A 20,960-nucleotide genomic window follows, 5' to 3' on the forward strand; every position below is an offset into this window, starting at 1 on the left:
TCGAAGTGAGCCTGGCCGTTCCTCCCGCGTGTGTGCCCCGCCCCTTTTCTGGGTCCTAGCAGGGTTTCTGATCCAAAGCTCGCTCTCTTGTCTCCCACTCGCCCTAGAAATGGGAGTCGAGGGCGGTCCTAGGCTTGTGGGGTGGAGCCTAAGGTCTCCAGCCCAGTCCGCCAGACTCCACCCGCTTCAAGGCACAGCTGAGTAGCTGAGCGGAGCCTACCTGGTGAGAAGCCCCTGGGGTAGATACTGGGATCCTCTTTATTACCCTTCATTCTCCGCTCTGGTTCCTCTTTCTGGCCCCAATATCTTTCCCACAGAGGCCGGTGCATGACACTCAACCCATTCTGTTTCAGGGACCCCTGTGTTTCCCAGACACCTGTCATATTTCCTGATTCCCTTCTGACCCAGAATCTCGGTTGGATTCTAGTCCCTAACAGCATGCAGTTCTAGTCCTTAATCTCCTTCTCCTTCAGGGTTCAGACTCCAGACGACTGCTTCCTGCATTTTCAAAGACTCAGCTCCAGATTCCAATGCTCTCCCCTTAGGATGCAGGAGCCCATGACTCAGGTCCTTCCTGTACTACCAAGGTCCAGGGATTGAGACTCAGCCCTCTTGCTTCAGACTTAGAACTCCAGGCCCACAGCCTTCTTCAGACACAGTAGTCCATGCTCAAGTTCCTCTCCCTCAAGCCAGAACTCCAGGCCCCAGCCTTTCCTCAGTCCTAGGGGTCCAGGCCTCAGCCCACGTCTCTCACACCCTGGGGTTTAGGACCAGCCCTCCTTTCTCAGACCCAGGGCCCCAGAGATGAGTTGTCCCCTAAAAGATCTAATCTGGCCCAGTACTTTTGTCTCCAGTCTTTCACGCTCTCCCTGAATTTCCCCCAATGGCAGCCTCCTGTCATCCACTTTGACACTGTGCTCTGGTGGCTCTGGCTTCCTCTGTCCAGGTCTCCACCCCAGCCTTGGCAATGACCCTGGCAGCCTCCTCCCAAATCATCCGTTCCAAGTTCCGCTCTGGTGAGAGGTTGCTTGTCTCTATGCATGTGGGGAGGGGTCCTGGAGCCAGGGCCCAGGGTCCCAATAACACTATTCTCTAGCATGCATGAATTGATCGGTGATGTTCACACACAATGTCATTTGTGATGAAGTGAAGTAGTAGGAGAGTGTGCACATGGCTTGCTGAGCCATAGGTAGGGACACCCGAGAGTGCTTAGGTTGCAAAGGACTTAAACTCACCTGTAGGCAAAGCAGGCGATCCAAATGGGACCTGAGTTGCATGTGTGTGTGGCAGGGGGACCAAGAGCTATCAAGTCTTGAAAGTGTCATTAGCCATGATTTGTTGCCAATGCGAAGAGTTCTGAACACTCAGAGAGGAGCAGAAATGTGCACTGGAAAAATCTTTGCCCCCAAATTGAGCGTCAAATCTTGAATGTGAATGGCATTCATGTGGGTGCATGCCAGCAAGAGTAAGTTGGGGTGAGAAGTCATATAAAGTCTTACATGCAAACTAAAGTCCAGAGAGATTTGAGCTTCAGGGTTTGGTTGGCAGGATGCTGGCTGTGGGGAATTCCAGGGGCAACACAGAAAGGGTAGTATGGATAAAAGGAAGTGAGGGGTTGATGAGTCAGGTTGGCAAGATGGCGACTGTACCGGGGTGGTCACAGACTCCTGAAGTTGGCAGGTGGAGCCGGGAGCATGGCTGCCTCTCGGCTGCAGGCTGGCTAGCTTACAGTCTTAGGAGTGGCTCTGGCCCAAGATGCTTAGCTGGCAGAAGCAGGCAAGAGGCCCTGGGAAGGGAGAGGGAGCAGGCTGCCTGCCCACTGTGAGTGTGAAGGGGCTGGGCACATGTGTCCCGCCAACAACTGCAGCTCCCACCCACTAGCCAAGTCAGGCCTTGGACACTCCCTTCCCGCCTTCCCTGTCCCACCTCCCTTTTCCTTCCTTAGTCCTGCAGCTTCGGATCCACCGACGGAATCAGGATTGCAGTAAGTGTGGGCCCCCAAAGGGAAGGGATCGTGGCCTCAGTCCCCAAGGAGCATGCATGCCTGCCCCACGGGAGTGAAGCCCCAGCCTGTCATTTTCAGGGGACTCGGGAGTCAGCAGAGCCATCCCAGCCCTTGAGCTCTGTTTTCTATTACTCAGCTATCATACCCGACACCCTAATGTTTCCTGGGTGGAGTCAGGTATCTCAGCGTCTTCTACACTCAATATCTGAACATAGCTTTTTGATTTGTCCATTTCCCTGGAGTCAGGAGATACAGACATCACCTGGTCCTGTCCCAGAAATATGCTAGATATCTGTGATACTAAACAAACAGACCCTTTGATGACTAAGTACAAAACTCTCTTCCTTTCTTGAAAATGTGAAAATCTGGGTACCCAGGAGGCCAGCAGGACAGCTTGGGTTATGCTTCCTGCTCCAGGCCAGCCCTCCTTTCCCCCTGGCAACTGTCCACCTTAGCTAGCCAGCTGTCTCTTGGCCTGCTCAGGATCCTCTTCTACCTCTTCAGCCTCTGATTCAGATCCGTGGATCTCAGCCTCAGGCCCAGCTCTGGCTCCAGCTTTGTCCCCTGTTCCTGCCTCTTTCCTTGTCAGCCCTGGTGTCTTGTCCCCTGAGCCAGCATATTGTCCCTGGAGGTCTTCAAAGAAGGTAAGTTTAGACAGGAGGACAAGCGCCCAAGACAATGGAGTTCTCTTGGCCAATGGCTTACCTTTCTAGTGTCACCAAGCTGAGGAAGGTGGTGACCACGCTAAAGCATTACCCTGGCTTTTTTTTTTTCCTTCCCCCTTTGGTGAGACAAACTCACTGTATACGCCAAGGCTGTCCTTGAACTCCCCATTCTGCCCCAGGCTCCCTGGAGCTAGGATGACAGGTGTGGTGAGCCACCAAACCACTAAGCCTGGCCTTACTTGCTCTTTCAGGAATCTCCCAAGAACTCCCAACACTGGAAGGAGCCTAAGGTCAGGGGGAACTTGACGTATCACCTGTACATGCCTCCAGAACAGAGACAAGGGCCCAGGGCAGATCTCCAAGTGCAGAGGTCAACCCTGGGTCCCCCAGAACCACCTCTGTGGGAAAAGAAAAACTCACAGAGGCCACACCCTCGGTAGGACTCTCATTTTTATTCTCCAGGGGGCCAGAAACTCAGGCCCGTCCTCCTCCCTCAAACCCAAAGTGCAAAGGAGAGAAGTTTGGCTGGAACCTCTTCCCCCAGAACCACCCCCACCCCCGGCTGTGCATGCTCCTAGTCTGCGGAGACACTCCAGTTGCAAATCTTCCACACCCACAAAATCAACCCGAGTTTGCCCCACGAAAGATCCAGAATTCCTCATTTTCCTGCATTCTCCGAAGCTCGTTTTAAGGTCCCTAAATGCCTTTCTCCCTCTGTCCTATCTTGACCCCGCCCCCTCACGCCTGTCGGATGAAGGCTGAAGCCTTCCTCACCAAGAGTCTCCAGTCCCTCGCCCCCTTCACACAAGCTGGAACTTCAGACCCTTAAACTGGAAGAGCTGACGGTGAGTTTAGTGTACAGTGTCCTAAGGCTGGCCCTCTTCTTCAGGGCTGGCCCCGGACCTCGTAAACTCAAGGCCTCTGCCCTAGGAAGTCGGTCTGGATTGTTGTTCCTCCTCTTGATTTCCCAGAGCTCGCTCAGCACCTCCTCTCCCTGGCCCTACTCAGGTCTCAGAACTTAGGCAGCAGCTGCGCCTGCGGGGACTCCCGGTGTCCGGGACCAAAGCGATGCTCTTGGAGCGCATGCGTGGTGGCACCCCGCCCAGAGAACGGCAGAAGCCCCGGCGCGAGGACAAAGAGACCGCTGCTCCCTGGCCGCGCCTCAGACCCAAAGCGCTGGGAACAACCCGGCAGCCCGGCGCGGTGAGGGCGGGGCTGTGTACACATGGACCAAAAACAGAAGAGAAAGAGAGCGAGACCTTGGAAAAATAGCCAGTGAAAAGTTGGAAAGGAGGCGTGATTTGAGGCCCTTAAAACTTGGGGGTGTGGCTAATATTGGTTGGTCTGAGGATGTAGTTGAGAACCAGAAGGGCGCATGATGGTGATGTACACACACACACACACAGAGAGAGAGAGAGAGAGAGAGAGAGAGAGAGAGAGAGAGAGAGAGAGAGAGAGAGAGAGAGAGAGAGAGTGTTAGTCGTAAAGGATTGGATAAAGTCGAGGGCCGGATAGAGCCTCGCCTGCTGAGCCGGGCTTATTGAATTCGCACATTTCCTGGTTCTAGGTGAAGGCAAGCGGGACAAATCGTAGGCTGAAGTTTTCTGGAGCTGCGGATCCCCTGGGGGCAGCTCCTGCTTCTGCTCCCGCTCCGGCTCCGGCTCCCGCTCCCGCTCCCGCTCCCGCTCAAGCTTTAGCTCCAGCTCCGGTTCCAACTCCAGCTCCCTTCCCAACACCTTCTCCAGCTAACCTGACTCTGGAGGAGGAGCTGCAGGAAGCGATCCGTAGGGCGCAGGTGGAAAGGGATGCATGACTGGGGAGTGTTCGGGAACTGGGCGGTAGACCTAAGCCGGACCTAGGGTAATGTGGCGTGTGCCAATCCACAGCTGCTTCCAAACCGCGACATCGATGACATCCTGGAAGACCAAGTGGAGCCAGATGGTAGGAGATTAGCTCCCGCATTTAGGGGAGGAACTGAACTTGGGAACTCCTGGGTTCGAGGGAGAAGTGGGTTGAGAACAGCGCTGTGAGCAGAACCCATCCCCCTAAAGCTCACACTCCTCCTGCAGACCTGCTGCCTCCCATCCCCTTGGACTTCCCTGGCTCATTTGACCTGCTGTCTCCCTCCCCGGACTCGGAAGGCTTCTCTTCCGTCTTCTCTTCTTCACTACCGTCCCCTACAAGCTCCCTGTCCCCTTCTCCGAGAGCCCTCACCGATTCCTTGGACTGGCTGGAGGCCTTGAGTGGGGGTCCACCACTGGGCTCTGGGCCCCCAGGCCCCAGCATCTTCTCTGCGGACCTATCTGACCCTAGTGGCAGTCGGCTCTGGGAACTGCTGCCAGATCCATGGTGACAGACCCTTGGGTTTCTAAGGAGAGGTCATCTGGACCCTCCAACTACAGAGGACTCGAGATGCCCTCATCCCCTCCTGGCTCACTGCTGCTGGCATGTTACATGCCTGGACCTGCCTACCCGGCCTCTGTATGACCCCCTCCTAGGCCCTGTAGTTGGGATTGGGGGTTCATATGATACTGGCCAGTGCAAACAAGCTTGCTGCCTCCTTCAGAGACCTGCAGGTTGTGTGCGCCCCTTCCTCCAGACACTGGATGGCTGCCTGTCATCTGGGGATCTGGATCTTTGTGCTGTCTGAGTTCAGGAAAGGACCAGGTGAGAGTAGAAGGAAGGCACCCCAAGTCCTAGTTAGAGGTGAGAGGACCAGAAGCTACTAGTGGGAGGTGACTATAAACTCCCCATGAGCTTGAACTTATGACCCCACCCCCACCCCATTGCTGTGATTATATCTAGCTTTCTTGGTTGTTTTTGAGAGCAAGTCTTTCTCTGTAGTGCCAAGCTGTCCTCAAACTTGTGACAGTCCTCCTGCTTCATCCTCCTGGGTGCTGAGATTACAGACGTGAGCCATTATACCCAGCTTTCGTGGTTTATTGAAGGGTTTCCAGGAGCCATGAGGTGTGGAGGTAGATAAAAGGGGAGAGAAGATAGGATGCTTCCCAGGTGAGCCCCACCACCACCTCACGCTGGGAGGATGTCTGCCTGCTGGATGAAACTGTGGCTCTCCTGTGGCCTGCGGCTCATGAGACTGGACAGCTGCATCCATGTTTGTGCTTATTAACAAACCCACAGAACAGAGCTGCATCAGTTACTGTCACATAACTGTGACCAATATACTCCAGAGAAAGCAGGTAGAGAGAGGGACTTAATTTGCCCAGGTTTTCAGAACCTGCTTGGCCCCATGTGCCTTGTGCGGGGGGAGATACTATGGTGGCCAAATATATTGAGGAGATTCTTCACCTCATGGTGGACAAGAAGTTGGGGAGTAGGGAGAGGAGCTAGGGTGAGCTACCCCAAAGACCTATCCACCAATGGCCTACTAGTCCTGAAGTTTCCAGACCTCCCCACATGAGCCAGTGTGGGACAATGTATATTCAAAGTGTAACCATAAGTGGCTATGGCTTACTGGGCTCTGCAGGGCAGTTATTCAGCCCTACAAGATGTTGGGGGATGGGTGGAGATGTACTCATCCCTAAGCCCAGAGGGCTGAGCATACCCAGTAGGGCTCATTCAGATATGTTGATACAGTGATGGAGATGGGGAGAAGGCTGGCCCCAGCTGGGTCACGGGATGTCTGGACCTTTCTTGTTCTCCACATGTTCTCTCTGCTAGGCTCACTGGACTTCTTGTGTGGTAGCCCAGGACTTTCAAGAGTGAAACTACAGCTCGGAGTGGTAGCACATATCTTTAATCCTAACGCTTAGGGCAATAGGCATGAAGAGCTGAGGCAGGAGAATCAGAAGCCTAAGGTCAACTTCAACGATATAGAAAGTTCAAGACCAGCTTGGGTTATGTGAGACCCTGTGTCACAAACAAGAATGAGACAGGGGGATTGGGGAGAGCTGGAGCTGAACCCGTGAGACCACCAGACATGGGCGATCTCCTGTGTCTTTGGGCCTGACAGTAAATTTTGTCTAATTCTCCTTTTCTGTTGAGATCAGGTTATTGGGAAACATGGGAGTAGCGTTAAAGGGACAGGAGGTATATATGTGGGATGTCAATCAGATGTATCAGTGCATAACGTGGGCCCTCAGAGGTAAAGAAAAACAAGAGCCTAGAGTTTCTTCTTTGGTAAAGCTCAGATCACAGTCCGAGTGCAGACTGACATTTCTGTGACGATGATATGTGGGATCATGGAGCTGTGACAGATCAGGTTTCTGAAAGAGACAGAAACCCTGGGGAGTGGAACAGAGGTCAGAGAAATAGCTGAGCCTCCAGAGGGTAGAGGGTGCCAGTAGTGAACTTTTGGAAGATAGCATCCTGGAAGAGGAAAGGGAGCATGTGAAGACCTCAAAGTGAAAGAAGCTGGTCTCGGGAAGCTGGCGAGGGTCAGTGCTCTGAGTAAGACAGCGGACAGGTCGTGGCCAGTCCAGGCTTGAGATGGACCGAGCTGTCCTGAAGCGCCCTGTGATGGTCTGAGAGCTAACTCGGGGGGTTCCCGGGCCTGGAGTGTCAGCAGGGTGTAGTGGGCTTCCTCTTCAGGTCTGAGAGCTAACTCGGGGGTCCCAGGCCTGGAGTGTCAGCAGGGTGTAGTGGCTTCCTCTTCAGGCTCTTGGCATTATCCTTCTTATTTCTTGTATTTTTACAGTTTTATTTTTGTGTGTACATGCACACCACATATGTACTCGGGCCCTTAGAAGCTCAAGGAACCTGTAACTCAAGCCTGAGGTGGGTGCCAGGTACTGCAACAGAGCCTGTAAGAGCACCAAGCCCCTTCTTCTCTCCAGCCCCTTGTTCTTTTTTTTTTTTTTTTTTTTTTTGAGACGGCATCTGACTGTGCTCACTTCCATGTCAGTCTCTCCCCATCTCTGGCTACTGAGGTCCCTCCTACAGTTAATCTCCACGTATCTCTCTGCCATTTCTGGTTGGCCCTCTGGCTGCTTCCTTCTCCTCTGTCTTTTCCCAGGTACAGCTACCTTCTCTCTGCTGTGTAACCCATTCCCCTGTCCCTGGTGTCTCGGGCCCCAGGACACCAATTCCCAACCAAGTCTTACTCCTGTCTCCTGCCTACTGTTCCCATCTATCCTCAGCCTGTCAGCCTTGGGGGTAGCGAGAGCAGTGTGGAGCCCTGACAGCCCCAGAAGAGGTAGGGTCGAATGGCCAAGGAATTCTCTAGAAGGTGGACATTTGGAGGCTAGTGCAGGTTTGGCGTGGCTGCTGGCTTGAGCACGGTGTACTCCTCACCGCTGTGACCCTAACTCCACATGTTTAGTCCCTGCGGTGGCTTCAGAGTCCCTGGGGGCCACAGGCTCTCATCCACATGCCATCTTGATCTTCAGAGAGGGTGAGGTATCTCGCTTCTTTCTATTCCCTTCTCCTTCCTCCTTCTTCCTCCCTCCCTCTGTACAAGACTAAATTCTCCCTATGTAGCCCAGGCTGTCCTCAAACTAGACATTGTGAGGCTTCAGTCTCTAGCATGTTCAAACTAGATGTGCAGGCTACTACACGTGATTTTTTTTTTTTAATCTTAAATGTAGATGACTCAAAAATCAGTGGATGTAGATCAGTGTATGTAGAGCTGGTCTATGTTGACATACTTTGGAGACAGAATTCCCATTCCCAGCGATCCACCCACTGATAGGGAGAGCGCGTGGCTTTCCATAAACTCAGTTCATCCACCACGTAGTCAATCTAAAATTATTAATTTATTTTCTAGGTTTTTTTTTTTTATGTTGTTTTCCCTTTTGATTTTTCATTTTTGAGGCTGGATCTCATCAGAACTCTGACTGTCCTGGAATTCACTATGTAGACCAGGCTACCCTGGAATTCACAGAGATATGCCCGCCTGCAGAGCACTGGGATTAAGCATGTGCAGTGCTCACGTCCCACCTAGGCAGATGGAGGAGTGACTCAAACCCACTTTATCCCTTTTAAGAATGTAAAATTGGGCTGGGCATGATTGGTACACACCTTTGATTTTAGTGCTTTCAAGGCCAGCCTGGTCTACATTGTAGGTTTCAGGACAGCCAGGGCTATATATGTAGCAATAGATAATGTCTCAAAAGACCAAACAAACAAAAACCATGAAATTGTGGTGGACAGGCACATTTTTATATGTTTTGGATTTTGAAAAAAAAATTTTTTTCTGACATAGGATTTCTGTGTAACCCAGGCTAGCCTCAAACTCAGAGATCTACCAGCCTCTGCCTCCTGAGTGTACGCCACCACTGCGGAGCTTAGATTATGTAATTTTCTTTGTTTCTGAGATAGTCTTACGCAGCTCAGACTGGTCTGTGTTCCCTGTGCAGCTGTGGATAACTTCCAATTCCCGGTCTTTCTGCGCTCACCTAACACTGGGGCCACCGAAGTGCACTGCTACACCCAGTTTGAGACTTTTCTTTTTTGAGGCAGGGTCTCAGGATATAGACCAGACTGGCCTCCCACCTTAAGGCCTTCACAGTGCAAGGATGAAAGGCAGGTGCCACCACGGCCACTTCAGGCTCTCTCTCTCTCTCTCTCTCTCTCTCTCTCTCTCTCTCTCTCTCTCTCTCTCTCTCTCTCTCTCTCGGTTTTTTGAGACAAGGTTTCTCTGTGTAGCCCTGGCTGTCCTGGAACTCACTCTGTAGACCAGGCTGGCCTCGAACTCAGAAATCTGCCTGCCTCCGCCTCCCAAGTGGTAGCAGGTTACTTCCCATGCACAGGATCAGCATGATCAACTTAGCAGGGCGTCTGGAGAGACACCTTGGAGTTCTGCTGTTCTGAGATAACACCTTTTCAAGGCCTCTTCCTCCCAGACTGCCCTGGCTGTTTTCATAATGGTGGCTACATAGGTTGTATTCTTTAATTGTGAGAGGGATTGCATGGTGTGTGCTCACACATGAAGTGTAACAAGATAGTAAGACACTCTGAAACATCTGGAGCTGTTTCCTAGGCTTGGGGTGTCCTGCCAAGGCTGCCGAGGTGGACATGCAACTGGTGCATCTGGACTCTACTCACACAGTTCTTCTCAGATGTTCAGAGTAGGTGAAGAAGGAGCCTTTGGTAGACCGAGTCCCAAGGACAAGCAACTTGGTGAGGGGACTGTGGGCTCACGGCAGCTCCCACATTTCTTTTGATCAAGTGCCTTTGTGCAGTGAATAACTCCTACTTTGGATCCTAGGCTAAACCAATCCCAGCATTCTCCTTCCTCTTGACTCATAATGAGCCACATGGGCGTGCAGTGACACAACTCTTGTCAAGGGGACAGAGGAGCTAGCTGGATGCTTGTAGAGGTGTGGCTTTTACTGGACAGGCCTTTGGTTCTCTGTGTGCTGAAGGTGAGACCTTAGAGAGACAGAGCCAGCTGCCTATGACTCCAGTTCCAGGGACCTAACACCCAGGTCTGGTCTCTGAAGGTGCTGTACACACCCACACATATATCTATAATTTAAAAAATAGAATCTTAACAGACTATGAGAAGTTCCTAGGTCACTGACGGCACCACCTGCAAAGGGGTTAACAGTTCTCAGCAGACTCCAGTCAGTTGGTGAAAGGCAGTCGCTATACAAAGAGCAAGCTGGCCTCCTCTCCTTCCTCAGGTTTTCTATGTGGCTGTTGCCTGTTGCATGCTGCCCCACCGTGGAAATGCTAATGACAAAAAGTTGACAAATGTGAGTTTGTCTCACCCTTCAAAAGGAACCTAAAGTCAAGACAATGGTGTGCCTTTTCTTGCTGCCTCTGCAAGTGTCTGTCTGTGGGTGGCAGCCCGTGTGGCACCATGAGACAGCGGTGCTGAGAAAAGGTGCTGACCTGCTAGTTTTCAGGAATAGTGCCCATTGATGATGTCTGAGCTGTTAATGAATGTTGGAGCTGGTGGTATCTAATATGTAAATATGGTTTCTGAACATGCTAGTACTTCTCATTGGCAGCCCAAGGCACACATTTTCCCAGCGGAAGGCTCTTCCCCCTTCTGCCTTGAGGTGGAAGTGAGACCGAGGACAGGCTGGTGTTAGTGCTTAAGGAGTGGGGACAGATCTGCAGGGATGCCCACCCACTCGGGTAGGAAGGCTGCCTCTGGCTTAAAGATTTTGAGGAACGGAGAATCCGGAAGGGTGTAGTTGGCAAGGTAGATGGTGTCGCCACCTGCCAAGTAGGCAGCCCAAATCCCAAAGGTTCCAATAGTCATGATGGTGTGGTTACACTGGGTGAGGAGCGCGAAATCCTTGGCTGGCGACCCCTCAATACCATTGCCTGCGAACACCACGTCCCCTCGGGAGGCATCGATGTTCTCCCGGCACCAGGCCATACCATTGCTTGTAACCACGAAGACTGGAGACGAATAGCGTGCCCGGAACCTGTCCAGGGCCTTTTCCAGGTAACCCCGGTCAGCCACCACGCCCTTCCACACATTGGGCATGACATGCACATAGTCTCCTCGGCGCACATGGACACCTACAAAGGTACTCGGCTGGCTCCCATTCACCCGCAGACCACGCAGGAAGGCCTGGGCCTCCTCACGCACATGGTCGTGTAGGGTGAACTCCTTCAGGATCTCTGGGCGCAGATGGTGGTAGAAGGTCCAGGAGCATGGGTACCCCGTGAAGCGCACATAGTGACCCGGGATGTGGCGGTAACGTTCCTCCATCCAGTCGTTGAGGTGGTAATTCTTCCACGGGATCCTTCTGGCTGTGTCGCTGTGCAACACCGGGAGGCTGATCCTGAAGATGGGCGCTAGAGCATTGTGCATGGACTCGGGGATGAAGGCAAGCCGCCCGTTCATCCTGGCCAGTGCAAACAGCGTGGCATATTCGCCCATCTGGTTCCCCAGACGGCCAATGGAATTGATCGTGAACATGCCCTGTAGCTGCATCTCTGTGCTTGCCATGTTTGGTGAGGACTTTTGAATCGTCTGTAATTCCTTCTCTGACAGGGGTTGGAGCTTCACTATTCGTTGCTGGAGGTGGATGATGGTGGAAGTCACGAAGACAAAGATGAGGAAGTGGGCCAGAGGAAAGGAGAAAGGTACCTGGGCGCTGGCCATGGCTGCCAGGAAAGAAAGCACGGCAGGTTACCTGGAGAGCAGCTAGGTGTATGCTTGCAGCCATGTATGCATAAATATCTGACACCCATTGGACTAATCTTCTGGATTGTGCCTCTTGGGTGTTTTTTTTTTTTTTCTCTTGGGTTTGTTTGATACACGGTTCCACACTATAGCTCAGTCTAGCCAGAAACTGTGTGGCCCAATCTTTCTGCTTCAGTGTTCAGATTACAGAGTGAGCCAATATGCCCCATTTAATGTCCCTTTAGAAGGAAAGTGTGCTTTAAGTTCTCAAATGAGGAATGATGGAAAAAACAAACAAACAAACAAACAAACACAACAATATAAATATCAGGGGGCATTATGGGAGGCATAGGAAGAGGAAGGGGCTCTCATTCCAGAGTCCAAGGCCTCTCACATCTCAGAAGAATCCCAGCGCAATTAATAACCTGTGCTGAGAAGGTTATCCATAGGTAGTAATGCTCCTTTTATACATACATATTTTAGGCTAAGTACCAATACACCAGGCTTCAGACCTGAGTGTAGATGGCCATGGGCAGGCTTCATTCCACACTGATGAAAATGTCCCAGGGCATCTGCCTTATCACAGATCCCTCTTCTTTTCTCCACTGGTTTATAGAAGTAAATTAGTTCCCACTTGGCATAGTGGTACAGGCCTGTTATCCCAGCTACTGGGAAGGCTGAAGTCAGAGGACTACAACTTAGAGTCTGGCCTGGTCTACAAAGTGAGTTTCAGGCCAACCAATGTTACAAAGAGAAACTGTCTCAAACAAACAAAACAAAGCAAAACAAAACAAAACAAAACAAAACAAAAACCAAAAGTAACACAGTGCTTGGGGAGATGGCCCAGTGCTTCAAAGCACTTGCTCCTTTTCAGGAGTTTACTTTCCAGCACCCGAATGTGGGAGCCCACAGCACCCTGTAACTCCAGCTCAAGATGATGGTCTCCACTGGCCTTTGCAGACTCTGAACACACACACACACACACACACACACACACACACACACAAATCTTAGGAAAAAAAAACAAAACCAATCTGTCTACAGTGGGACACCTTCGATCTGAGGACTCCAGAGGCTGACAGATGTGCATGAGTTCAAGGCCAGCCTGGTCTACAGAGTAAGAACCTGTCTTAGAATAAAACAACAAAAACAAACAAAACACTACAAAACAAAATAAGAAACTCTAAGTGGGATTTGTTTGGACTCTGGTACTGTCATGTGGCCCCACATCAGGCTCAGGAGCACCTCCACACTGAAGGCTATGTCTAGGGCAGTGTCTCTCAACCTTCCTAATGCTGTGACCTTTTAATATAGTTGCTTATGTTGTGGGGACTCCCCACCCCCCAACACCATAAAATCACTTCATTGCTACTTCATGGCTGTAATTTTGCTCTTGTTATGAATTGTAATGTAAATAAATATCTGTGTTTTCGATGGTCTTAGGTGACCCCTGTGAAAAGGTCATTAGACCCCAAAGGGGCTGCCACCCACAGATTCTAGAGGAAGGTGAACTCTGTCATCTGCAGCCAGGGTGGGACCAACATGTATGCCAAGTATTAGTCAGGCAAAGTCCAGGTGAGATCAGTAACAGATCTGGACCTGAATGACAGGAAAGAAAATTTTGGAGGGCTCAAGGTCTCCGGGTTCCCCAAGTTCTTCAGAAGTCTTACCACTTCATCCTGGAGCACATGTGGTCAGGAACACTGAGCACGCTCTTCTATCGGCCTCCAAAGGAGGTTTTGTGCACCTCCAGATAAGAGACAAAAGTTTCTGGATACCTTGGCCCAAGGCCTATAATCCTGACCACAGGCTTAGGCCCAGAGACTCTGAGTCAAGAGGATTTTGGCATTAAATCAAGCAGCTTGTAAACAGAGCAAAGCTTAGAGACCGCATGCTGTATAGGTGTGTAGTTACAAAGTCAACTCAGACCTGTTAGCATAGAACTGCAGACTGAAATGCAGTCCTCAGGAAAGGTGTGCTTTTCTGCCCTCTCAGTACTCAGAAGGCTGAGGCAGTAGAATCACTGTGAGTTTAGAGCTAGTCTGAACTGTGTGAGGAGCTTCAAAATAAATAAGTAGGGACTGGAGACCTAACTCAGCAGTTAGAGCACTTGCTGAGCAAGCGTGAACACTTGCATTTGAATCTCCAGCACCCACACAATAGCTTGGTAGTCCAGGTGTCTGTGGCCACAGTGCAGCCTGTCTCTATCACCTAACAGCTGGTACAGAGACAGGGAGATATTGGGGGATTGCTAGCCAGTCTAGTCTAACCAGTGAGCTATAGGTTTCGAGAGAGACCTTGTCTCAAAAATAAGAGAGAAGAGCTGATGAACTGGTTCAGCGGTTAAGAGCACTAGCTACTCTTGCAGAGGATCCAGGTTCAATTCCCATCACCCACATCAGGCAGCTCACAAACAACTGTAACTCCAGTTCTGGGTAATCTTGGCACCCTCTGTCTGTTCTCCATAGGCACCTGCACAAATGTGTTGCACATAAAAACATAAGCAGGCACAGACTCATGCACATAGATTAAACATAAGGTAGTTCCAAGCAAATGGCTCAGTGGGTAGCGTGCCTGAGCACGGAGTCCCAGCCCAGCACCATGGAGAAGGCTGGCAGCGGGAGTCAGTAATCCTAGCACTGGGGTCTGGGTCAGAACAGGAGCACCCTCAGAGCTTGCCAGGCAGCCAGTATAACCTGATTTTGAGCTCTGGGTTCAATGAAAGACTCTTTCTCAAGCTAAGGTAGAAAATAATACAGGAAGACACCTGACATCGCATCGAAAACAATGATACTGACCTCTGGCCTCTACATGCACAGGTAAGTGCATGTAGAGGCATGCATGCATGTATTAGCACACACATGCACATGCACGTGTGTGCGCAGCCCCCACCCCACATACATCACAAACAAACAAATGCAGGCCTGTTGACTCAGTATCTGGATGTAAACTGCATGAGTCTAGAATGTGGGCTCACCAAGTCATTTCCAGTTGTTGAATCAACACCCCTTACCCCGTTGGGACAAGCCTTTCCAGTCCCCTAAGATTTACTGAAAGGCCTTCCTTGGTTGTGTCAACTTCTCAGCTCAGCTAGACTCCCGAGATTGTTTATTTTTTGCTTTTATCAGACTGGGTCTCACTCTGTAGGCCAGACTGGTCTATATAACATACTATGTTGCCAAGGCTGCCCTTAACTTCATAGCAATCCTCCTGTTCCAGCACTCCTCCCCCACACCCGAGTGCTAGGTTGACAGGTGCGAGTCACAGAAAACAAAAGACAGGTTTCTAACCTCAAGAAGTAAGCACATGGAAAATTACTAACAGCTACAGAGCCTGAAAGAAGCTTGCCTGCCGCCGGGAGCAAGAGTGGTGTGTCCGGAATCCTAGCACTTGGAAACATGAGGCTGGAGGATCACACAATCCTGGGCCAGAGTGTGAGTGAGACTCTGTCTCAATAAAACACACACAAGCAAGAAAGACACTGATCAGAGACAACTCACCGGAAAGCAAAAGGTAAGGACAGAGTAGGGGTGGAGCAGACAAGTGGAGATGGCGTCATCCTGCCTACTCCGTCTCCTTGCAGGCTTAGTCTTCTCTTTCTCTTTATTTTACTTGTTCTCTTTCTTTTTCTCTTTTTCTTCTGTGCGACTGGAGATGGAATTCAGGGCCCCCATCATGCTTAGTAAGCACTATGCTACTGAGCCACGCCCCCAGCCTTATTTGTTGCTTTGTTGTCGTTTTAACTTTGAGACAGTCTTACTAAATTGCTTAGGCTGACCTTGAATTCATTCCCAGGCTAGTGTGCTCGGGAGTGCTGAGATCATAGGCTGGTGTTGCTGCACTAGTCCGAGTCAACACTTCTAGTCTTTTTACTTTTGCCTTCTGTCAGGTTCAAAGGAAATTCTACTCCCCCAGATTCTGGTGCCCCCTTTCCCTCTACCAAAGGAGCATTCCTTATCAATGTCCAAAGGGACGCACGGTTATAGGTGGTGTCTTTGAGCATATAAAAGTGTATCCTGCCTCCAGGCTCGCTCAGTACTGGGCTGCTCTCATCTGTTCTCACCACACCCCTACCCTAAATGTCTCCGGCTCATGAGTTTTCCTTCTGCCAGCTTCTCATTCCTATAAAAACCCTGAAGTTTCAGCCATGGCTCCCTTGGTCCTTGTCATGAGCAAGAAGGTAGGCACACATAGTTGGCATAATAAAAGTTAGGTTTTATTATATTGAGGGTCATCACATGAGATTCACACTCCTAACTAGAGTCCTAAGCCTATCACCCCAAGGCTGCTCATCTGCCAGATGAACCTTAGCTGAAAGTTCACAGATAAGGATCCTGGGTGAGACTTTCCAGTCTCTGGGGAGATCAAGGTATCATCACTCTGGGGTCTCCAGCACTCCTGAAGATAAGTGGAGCAATGATGCATTGCTCTTGGTCTCTGTTTATACACTGTCAAGTAAGCATTGTGGACTTCTCTTATTAGAAGCTGTGTGTCTGGTTTTCTTGAATAAGGGTACCGCTGGTATTAGGTTTTTTTTAAAAAAAAAAAAAAAAAACCAGGACAAAAGGCTAACTGAGGTGCCTATTTAACATATCAAAGTGGACTGACTGGCAGGCTCTTAGTATTGCAAGTACCTATTACAAAGTCATCCTGGCTGGCATATCTACCATAAACTTCTTGAGTCCTGAGCTTCTGTTCTCTTCCACCAGCTTCTCTGATTCCCATAGAACACAGCCATTTTGGCTACCAGTCCTCTTGGTTCTTGGCTCCGCTCCTGGACCTCTCCTCTATTTGCCCTTTCTCCTCTTCCCTCTCTCCTTTCTTCCTCTCTTGCTCTCTCCCACGCCATCCTCTCATGGCCCGGTCTTTGTCTGCTGGCCTGGATCAGCATTTTCTCGGTGCCTCTGGCTGTTTTCTGTCTTTTATCTACAACAAACCCTCTCAGCCACACTTGGGAGGTGTTCTGTTCTCAGGTTTCCATTCATCTGATGCTGAAACCATAGTAGAAGTATATATAACTTCCTTTCCAAGGGACTCAGACTCTCCAAACCAAGCCACTGACTTGGCTCATCTTATGTGTGTATGGGTCATTTGTTTCTGCTGGCTTCTGCCACTTAGCGTATTTGACTCTAAATTCTAGAGTCTGATTCTCCAGATGAGTCTTCCCTCCACTTGCTCTAACTATATGCTTCTCCTTGTCTATTCCATGAGTGTCTCTCTGGCTCCTGCAGCTTGCTAAGCCTCCTGACTACTCATTGTACCTCTTGGAGCCTTCTATGCCCTCCAGATGCCATCCAGGCATCTCTCTGACCTGTTACACCCACGTGGGCTGTGGGGCGGTAGGCTGTGAGAGGCAGTGGGGTACCTAGTTGAGTCTACTTCGAACCCTGAGACCCTAAAGAGATGGCGGTACTCCTGGGCCTCCTGGTTCCTCTCACTTAGCCCTCTACAGCTCCTCCCAAAGAGAGGTTTGCGTCACGAAGCACAGGTAGAGGGCGAAGGCCAGAGGGTGTAGCCAATTAAACATTCCTTCCCAGACCCTCCTCCTACTGGCAAAAGGTATTTAACCTCAGGCCTGCCCTGAGAACACGGGGTACAGCTTCATCCTCTTCCTACCATGACAATAAACATTTTAAGATCATGGACTTCCTTTCATCTTTGTGGACCGCAGTGGGGAACCCTGGAGAAGGTCTTCAACTACCGAGCTGCCACCTAATCTCCCGCTGAGTACTTCTCTACGGTCCAGCCACAGAGAGGCCGCCAATCCAAGCGCTAGCTGAGCCAGACATGACCCAGCCAAGCAAGTTGCCTCGACCTAGAGTCTCATCCACCCCTCAGGGTGACACCAGAGCTTCTTCCCCTTGCCCCTTTTGGCTGCGGGTTGGTCCAGCCCGTATGCGCCCCCCTCCCCACCCCCCAGTCCTTCTGCGGCCTCTCATCTGTGCCTGGGAGCCCAAGGGCTGAGACCAGTCAGTCTCTGGCCAGCTGCCTCAGCCCGGACACCTCCGACCTAAGAGCTCCAACCCACATGGGACCTCAGACAGAGATCTCTCCAAGCCCAGAGTGGAGCTCTGTGGCTTCCATAGCCCGGCTTCTGCCCATCGCCAAGTAGAGTGAACTCAAATTCCTGCGCTTCTGTCCCCAGAGCTGTGGCCCTAGCTGCCTGGGGAGGCAGACACGCGGGCTCTACAACTCAGCCCAACAGGACCTACCCCCACGCGCAAGCTACAGTCCCACAGTGGGCATCTTTACTACAGACACGCATCTCCCTCTATCAGAACACTTCCTTTTCCCCAAAGCCTCCTGAAGTTTGCCTCTTCAGCTGCCTTCCTAGCACTTCTCCCTTTAGAAACTGCCTGCTATGTCCCGCAGCGTCTTTAAGTCGTCCTGGACCTTTCCAGCCTCTCACTCAGACTTGTTTGAAGTTCCTTCCAGAAGCTTTCTGTCCTCCCCTTTAGCGCTGCCTGCTCTGTCTCTTCCTTATGTCCCCTTGGACCTCTAGCTTCCCTACATCCTCCTGAGCCACACAGAACCTTTTCTCTTTCCTCCTCAGACTCAGAGATGCTATTAGAGCCTCAGTGTCTTCCTGCAATGCTTGGCCAAAGATGGCACACTCATTTCTAAATTCTCTCATATAGTAACAACCTCTGCCAGTGCACAAGCAAATGATCCTGGGCTGGAGAGATGGCTCGGTGGTTAACAACACTGTCTGCTCTTCCAGAGGTCCTGAGTTCAATTCCCAGCAACCACATGGTAGCTCACCACCATCTATAAAGAAATCTGATGCCCTCTTCTGGCATGCATGTGTATATATATGCAGACAGAGCACTCCTACCTTTAAAATAAATAAGTAAATAAATTTATAACTCACAAATGATCCCTGTACTGGCTGGTTTTATGTGTTATCTTGACACATACTAGAGTCATCAGGAAGGGGTCTCACTTGGGGAAATGCCTCCATAAGATCTAGTTGTAGGGTGTTTTTTTTCAGTGAGTGATCAAGCTTTGGGAAGCAAGCCAGTGAGCAGCACCTTCCACAGCCTCTGCATCAGCTCCCGCCTCCAGGATCCTGCCCTGCCCTGTTCCTGTCCCGACTTCCTTCAATAATGAACAGAGATGTGGAAGTGTAAGCCAAACAAACCCTTTCCTCTCTACCTTGCTTTTGGCCATGGTGTTTTATCGCAGCAGTAGAAGCCCTGACTAAGATAACCCCCAAGTCTCACATAGCGAAACGGCTCTGTATTTCCAAAGGTCTCCTATCTCTAAGGTTTCTCTACTTTCCACTCTTTTAAACGCCTTTTATCATCTGGTGTGGTGGCACACATTTTTAATCCCAACACTCAGGAGGCAGAGGCAGATGGATCTTTGTGAGTTCTGGGGCAGTCTGGTTTACAGAGAATTCCAGGACAGCCAGGGCTACACAGAGAAACTGTCTTGAAAAACAAAATACAAAAAAACCAAAATCCCAGGACAGCCAGGGCAACATATAGAAACCCTGTCTCGAAAAACCCAAACCAAAACATACATAGTATACATATATGTATGTATCTTACATGTATGTATATGTACATATATGGTATTATATATATATATATATATATATATATATATATATAGATAGATAGATAGATAGATATGATATAGATATTTTAAAACCTATTTAAACCACATGGCCAACCTCCATCTTGGCTGATGATGTCATCAGGATGGAAAAAAAACAGGTGGCTTTGTTAAATCTTTGTGGTAAATTTGTTACTTGTTGTAAACTCTTAAAGATAATTAAGACATGCACCTTATACAGGTCACGTTTTTTAAATGTGCTCAGAGCTATGCTTGTTAAGTACAAATGTAATTCATTTACAGGGACAAACTTTATTTAGCCTTCTTTATATGTTTTCAAGGTTAAGCCTAAAGCAAGTAACTAAAAACAGATAAGCTTGTTTAATTCAGTTAATCTTAATAGATGGTTAGCAAACTCTTCAGAGATCTGCTGAATTTAAATTTAAAATGCTTAATAAAAAACCTTCCCATAACAGACAGCTCCTAGGGACTACCCTAAGGTCTCCAAAGAAGACAGACAGGCAAGTTGATGCCACCTGAACCATGATTCTAACCACTGGAAGGAACGGCCCCACACCTCTCCCACCATGAGGGCTCTGCCCAAACTGTGGACTCTACCTCTTCTTCTTCTTCTTTTTTTTTTTTTTTTTTTTTTTTTTTTTTGGTTTTTTCGAGACAGGGTTTCTCTGTATAGCCTTGGCTGTCCTGGAACTCACTCTGTAGACCAGGCTGGCCTCGAACTCAGAAATCCACCTGCCTCTGCCTCCCAAGTGCTGGGATTAAAGGCGAGCGCCACCACTGCCCGGCAACTCTACCTCTTCTAAGTAAAGTAATTTTTTCCAGGTACCTTCTCTCCAGGAAAATCTCTCAGACCTTCTGGGTGTGGCCAGCAAAGGCCTATGCTGCCTTGTACAACAACTGAAGATGTAATGCTGGCAGGTGTGACAGCTGGAGACTACCTCTGACCCCGACAAAGCCATCCAGACCATGGGAGCCTAGGGTAGCCACTGAGGTAGCCGGTAAGTCTCTTGTCATTTTAATTGATACAGAAGCCACTTGGATTATACTTCCCACTATAATTTATCCTTCTCAAATCTCTGAGGCTATTGACTGACTGCTAACTGTACCTTCATGCTGATAACAGCAAGCAAACCAGCTCTGTCCTCAAGGCTGCAGCTGCCTGCTGAGTTCATTCCATACAGAAGGTTGGAAAGTCGGGCCTTACTTTTCCAGAGCTATTGGGTCTGCTGCTGAGAGAGCTGGACACGGGCACAGTTTATCTTTCGGACAGACTTCACACTGATAGATATAAACTCACATAACAGGTTTCAATACAACTTTAAAAAAGACTGTTCTTTTATTTGAAGGAACTTGCTTTACAGTGACTGTGTTCAGTAATCAGCCACTTGTGTCTCATAGCAAATTATTGGATAGAAGAAGAAGATTTAGAGCTGAAGCAAGCTGTGTGTGTCTAAGACCGTGTTTTAGGTGTGTAAATGCAAGTTCTAACGGTCTAATAAAGTGATTCAAGGTATGTAAAAAATAAAATGAAAAAATGTTTCAGATGCCGTTCCCTTTCTGTGCTATTTATTGCTATGCAAAGACTTGCAAAGTTCAAAGTTTTAACATCAACCAGTGGAGATCTGCTAAGCTTTTACTCTAACTCTGGTAAGCAATACAT

The 20,960-nt window shown here is 49.7% G+C and overlaps 2 protein-coding genes across 2 annotated transcripts in view; one reads left to right on the forward strand and one right to left on the reverse strand.

Moving 5' to 3' along the window:
- The first annotated feature begins 142 nt into the window (after nucleotides 1-142).
- Nucleotides 143-10,543, forward strand: Mamstr (MEF2 activating motif and SAP domain containing transcriptional regulator). The gene is made up of 10 exons (XM_034512613.2): nucleotides 143-223; nucleotides 947-1,016; nucleotides 1,946-1,984; nucleotides 2,510-2,649; nucleotides 2,922-3,106; nucleotides 3,428-3,515; nucleotides 3,679-3,873; nucleotides 4,238-4,465; nucleotides 4,557-4,611; nucleotides 4,740-10,543. The coding sequence occupies exons 2-10, from the start codon at nucleotides 968-970 to the stop codon at nucleotides 5,021-5,023; spliced, it is 1,263 nt and encodes a 420-aa protein (XP_034368504.2). The 5' UTR covers nucleotides 143-223; nucleotides 947-967; the 3' UTR covers nucleotides 5,024-10,543.
- Nucleotides 10,527-20,960, reverse strand: part of LOC117724308 (fucosyltransferase 2 (H blood group)) — an 18,988-nt gene continuing 8,554 nt past the window's right edge. Inside the window, exon 2 of the mRNA XM_034523995.2 lies at nucleotides 10,527-11,700. Coding sequence (XP_034379886.1) covers nucleotides 10,667-11,698 — 1,032 coding nt within the window. The 5' untranslated portion in view covers nucleotides 11,699-11,700 and the 3' untranslated portion in view covers nucleotides 10,527-10,666. The remainder of the gene's footprint in view (nucleotides 11,701-20,960) is intronic.

Source organism: Arvicanthis niloticus, chromosome 1, assembly GCF_011762505.2.
Source record: "Arvicanthis niloticus isolate mArvNil1 chromosome 1, mArvNil1.pat.X, whole genome shotgun sequence".
Taxonomy (NCBI): Eukaryota; Metazoa; Chordata; class Mammalia; order Rodentia; family Muridae; genus Arvicanthis; species Arvicanthis niloticus.

Coding starts and splice junctions, on each gene's coding strand:
- Mamstr (XM_034512613.2), top strand. CDS start 968: ATGACCCTGGCAGCCTCCTCCCAAATCATCCGTTCCAAGTTCCGCTCT. Junction 3,516..3,678: donor TTAAACTGGAAGAGCTGACG/GTGAGTTTAGTG, acceptor GGCCCTACTCAG/GTCTCAGAACTTAGGCAGCA. Junction 4,466..4,556: donor AAGCGATCCGTAGGGCGCAG/GTGGAAAGGGAT, acceptor GCCAATCCACAG/CTGCTTCCAAACCGCGACAT.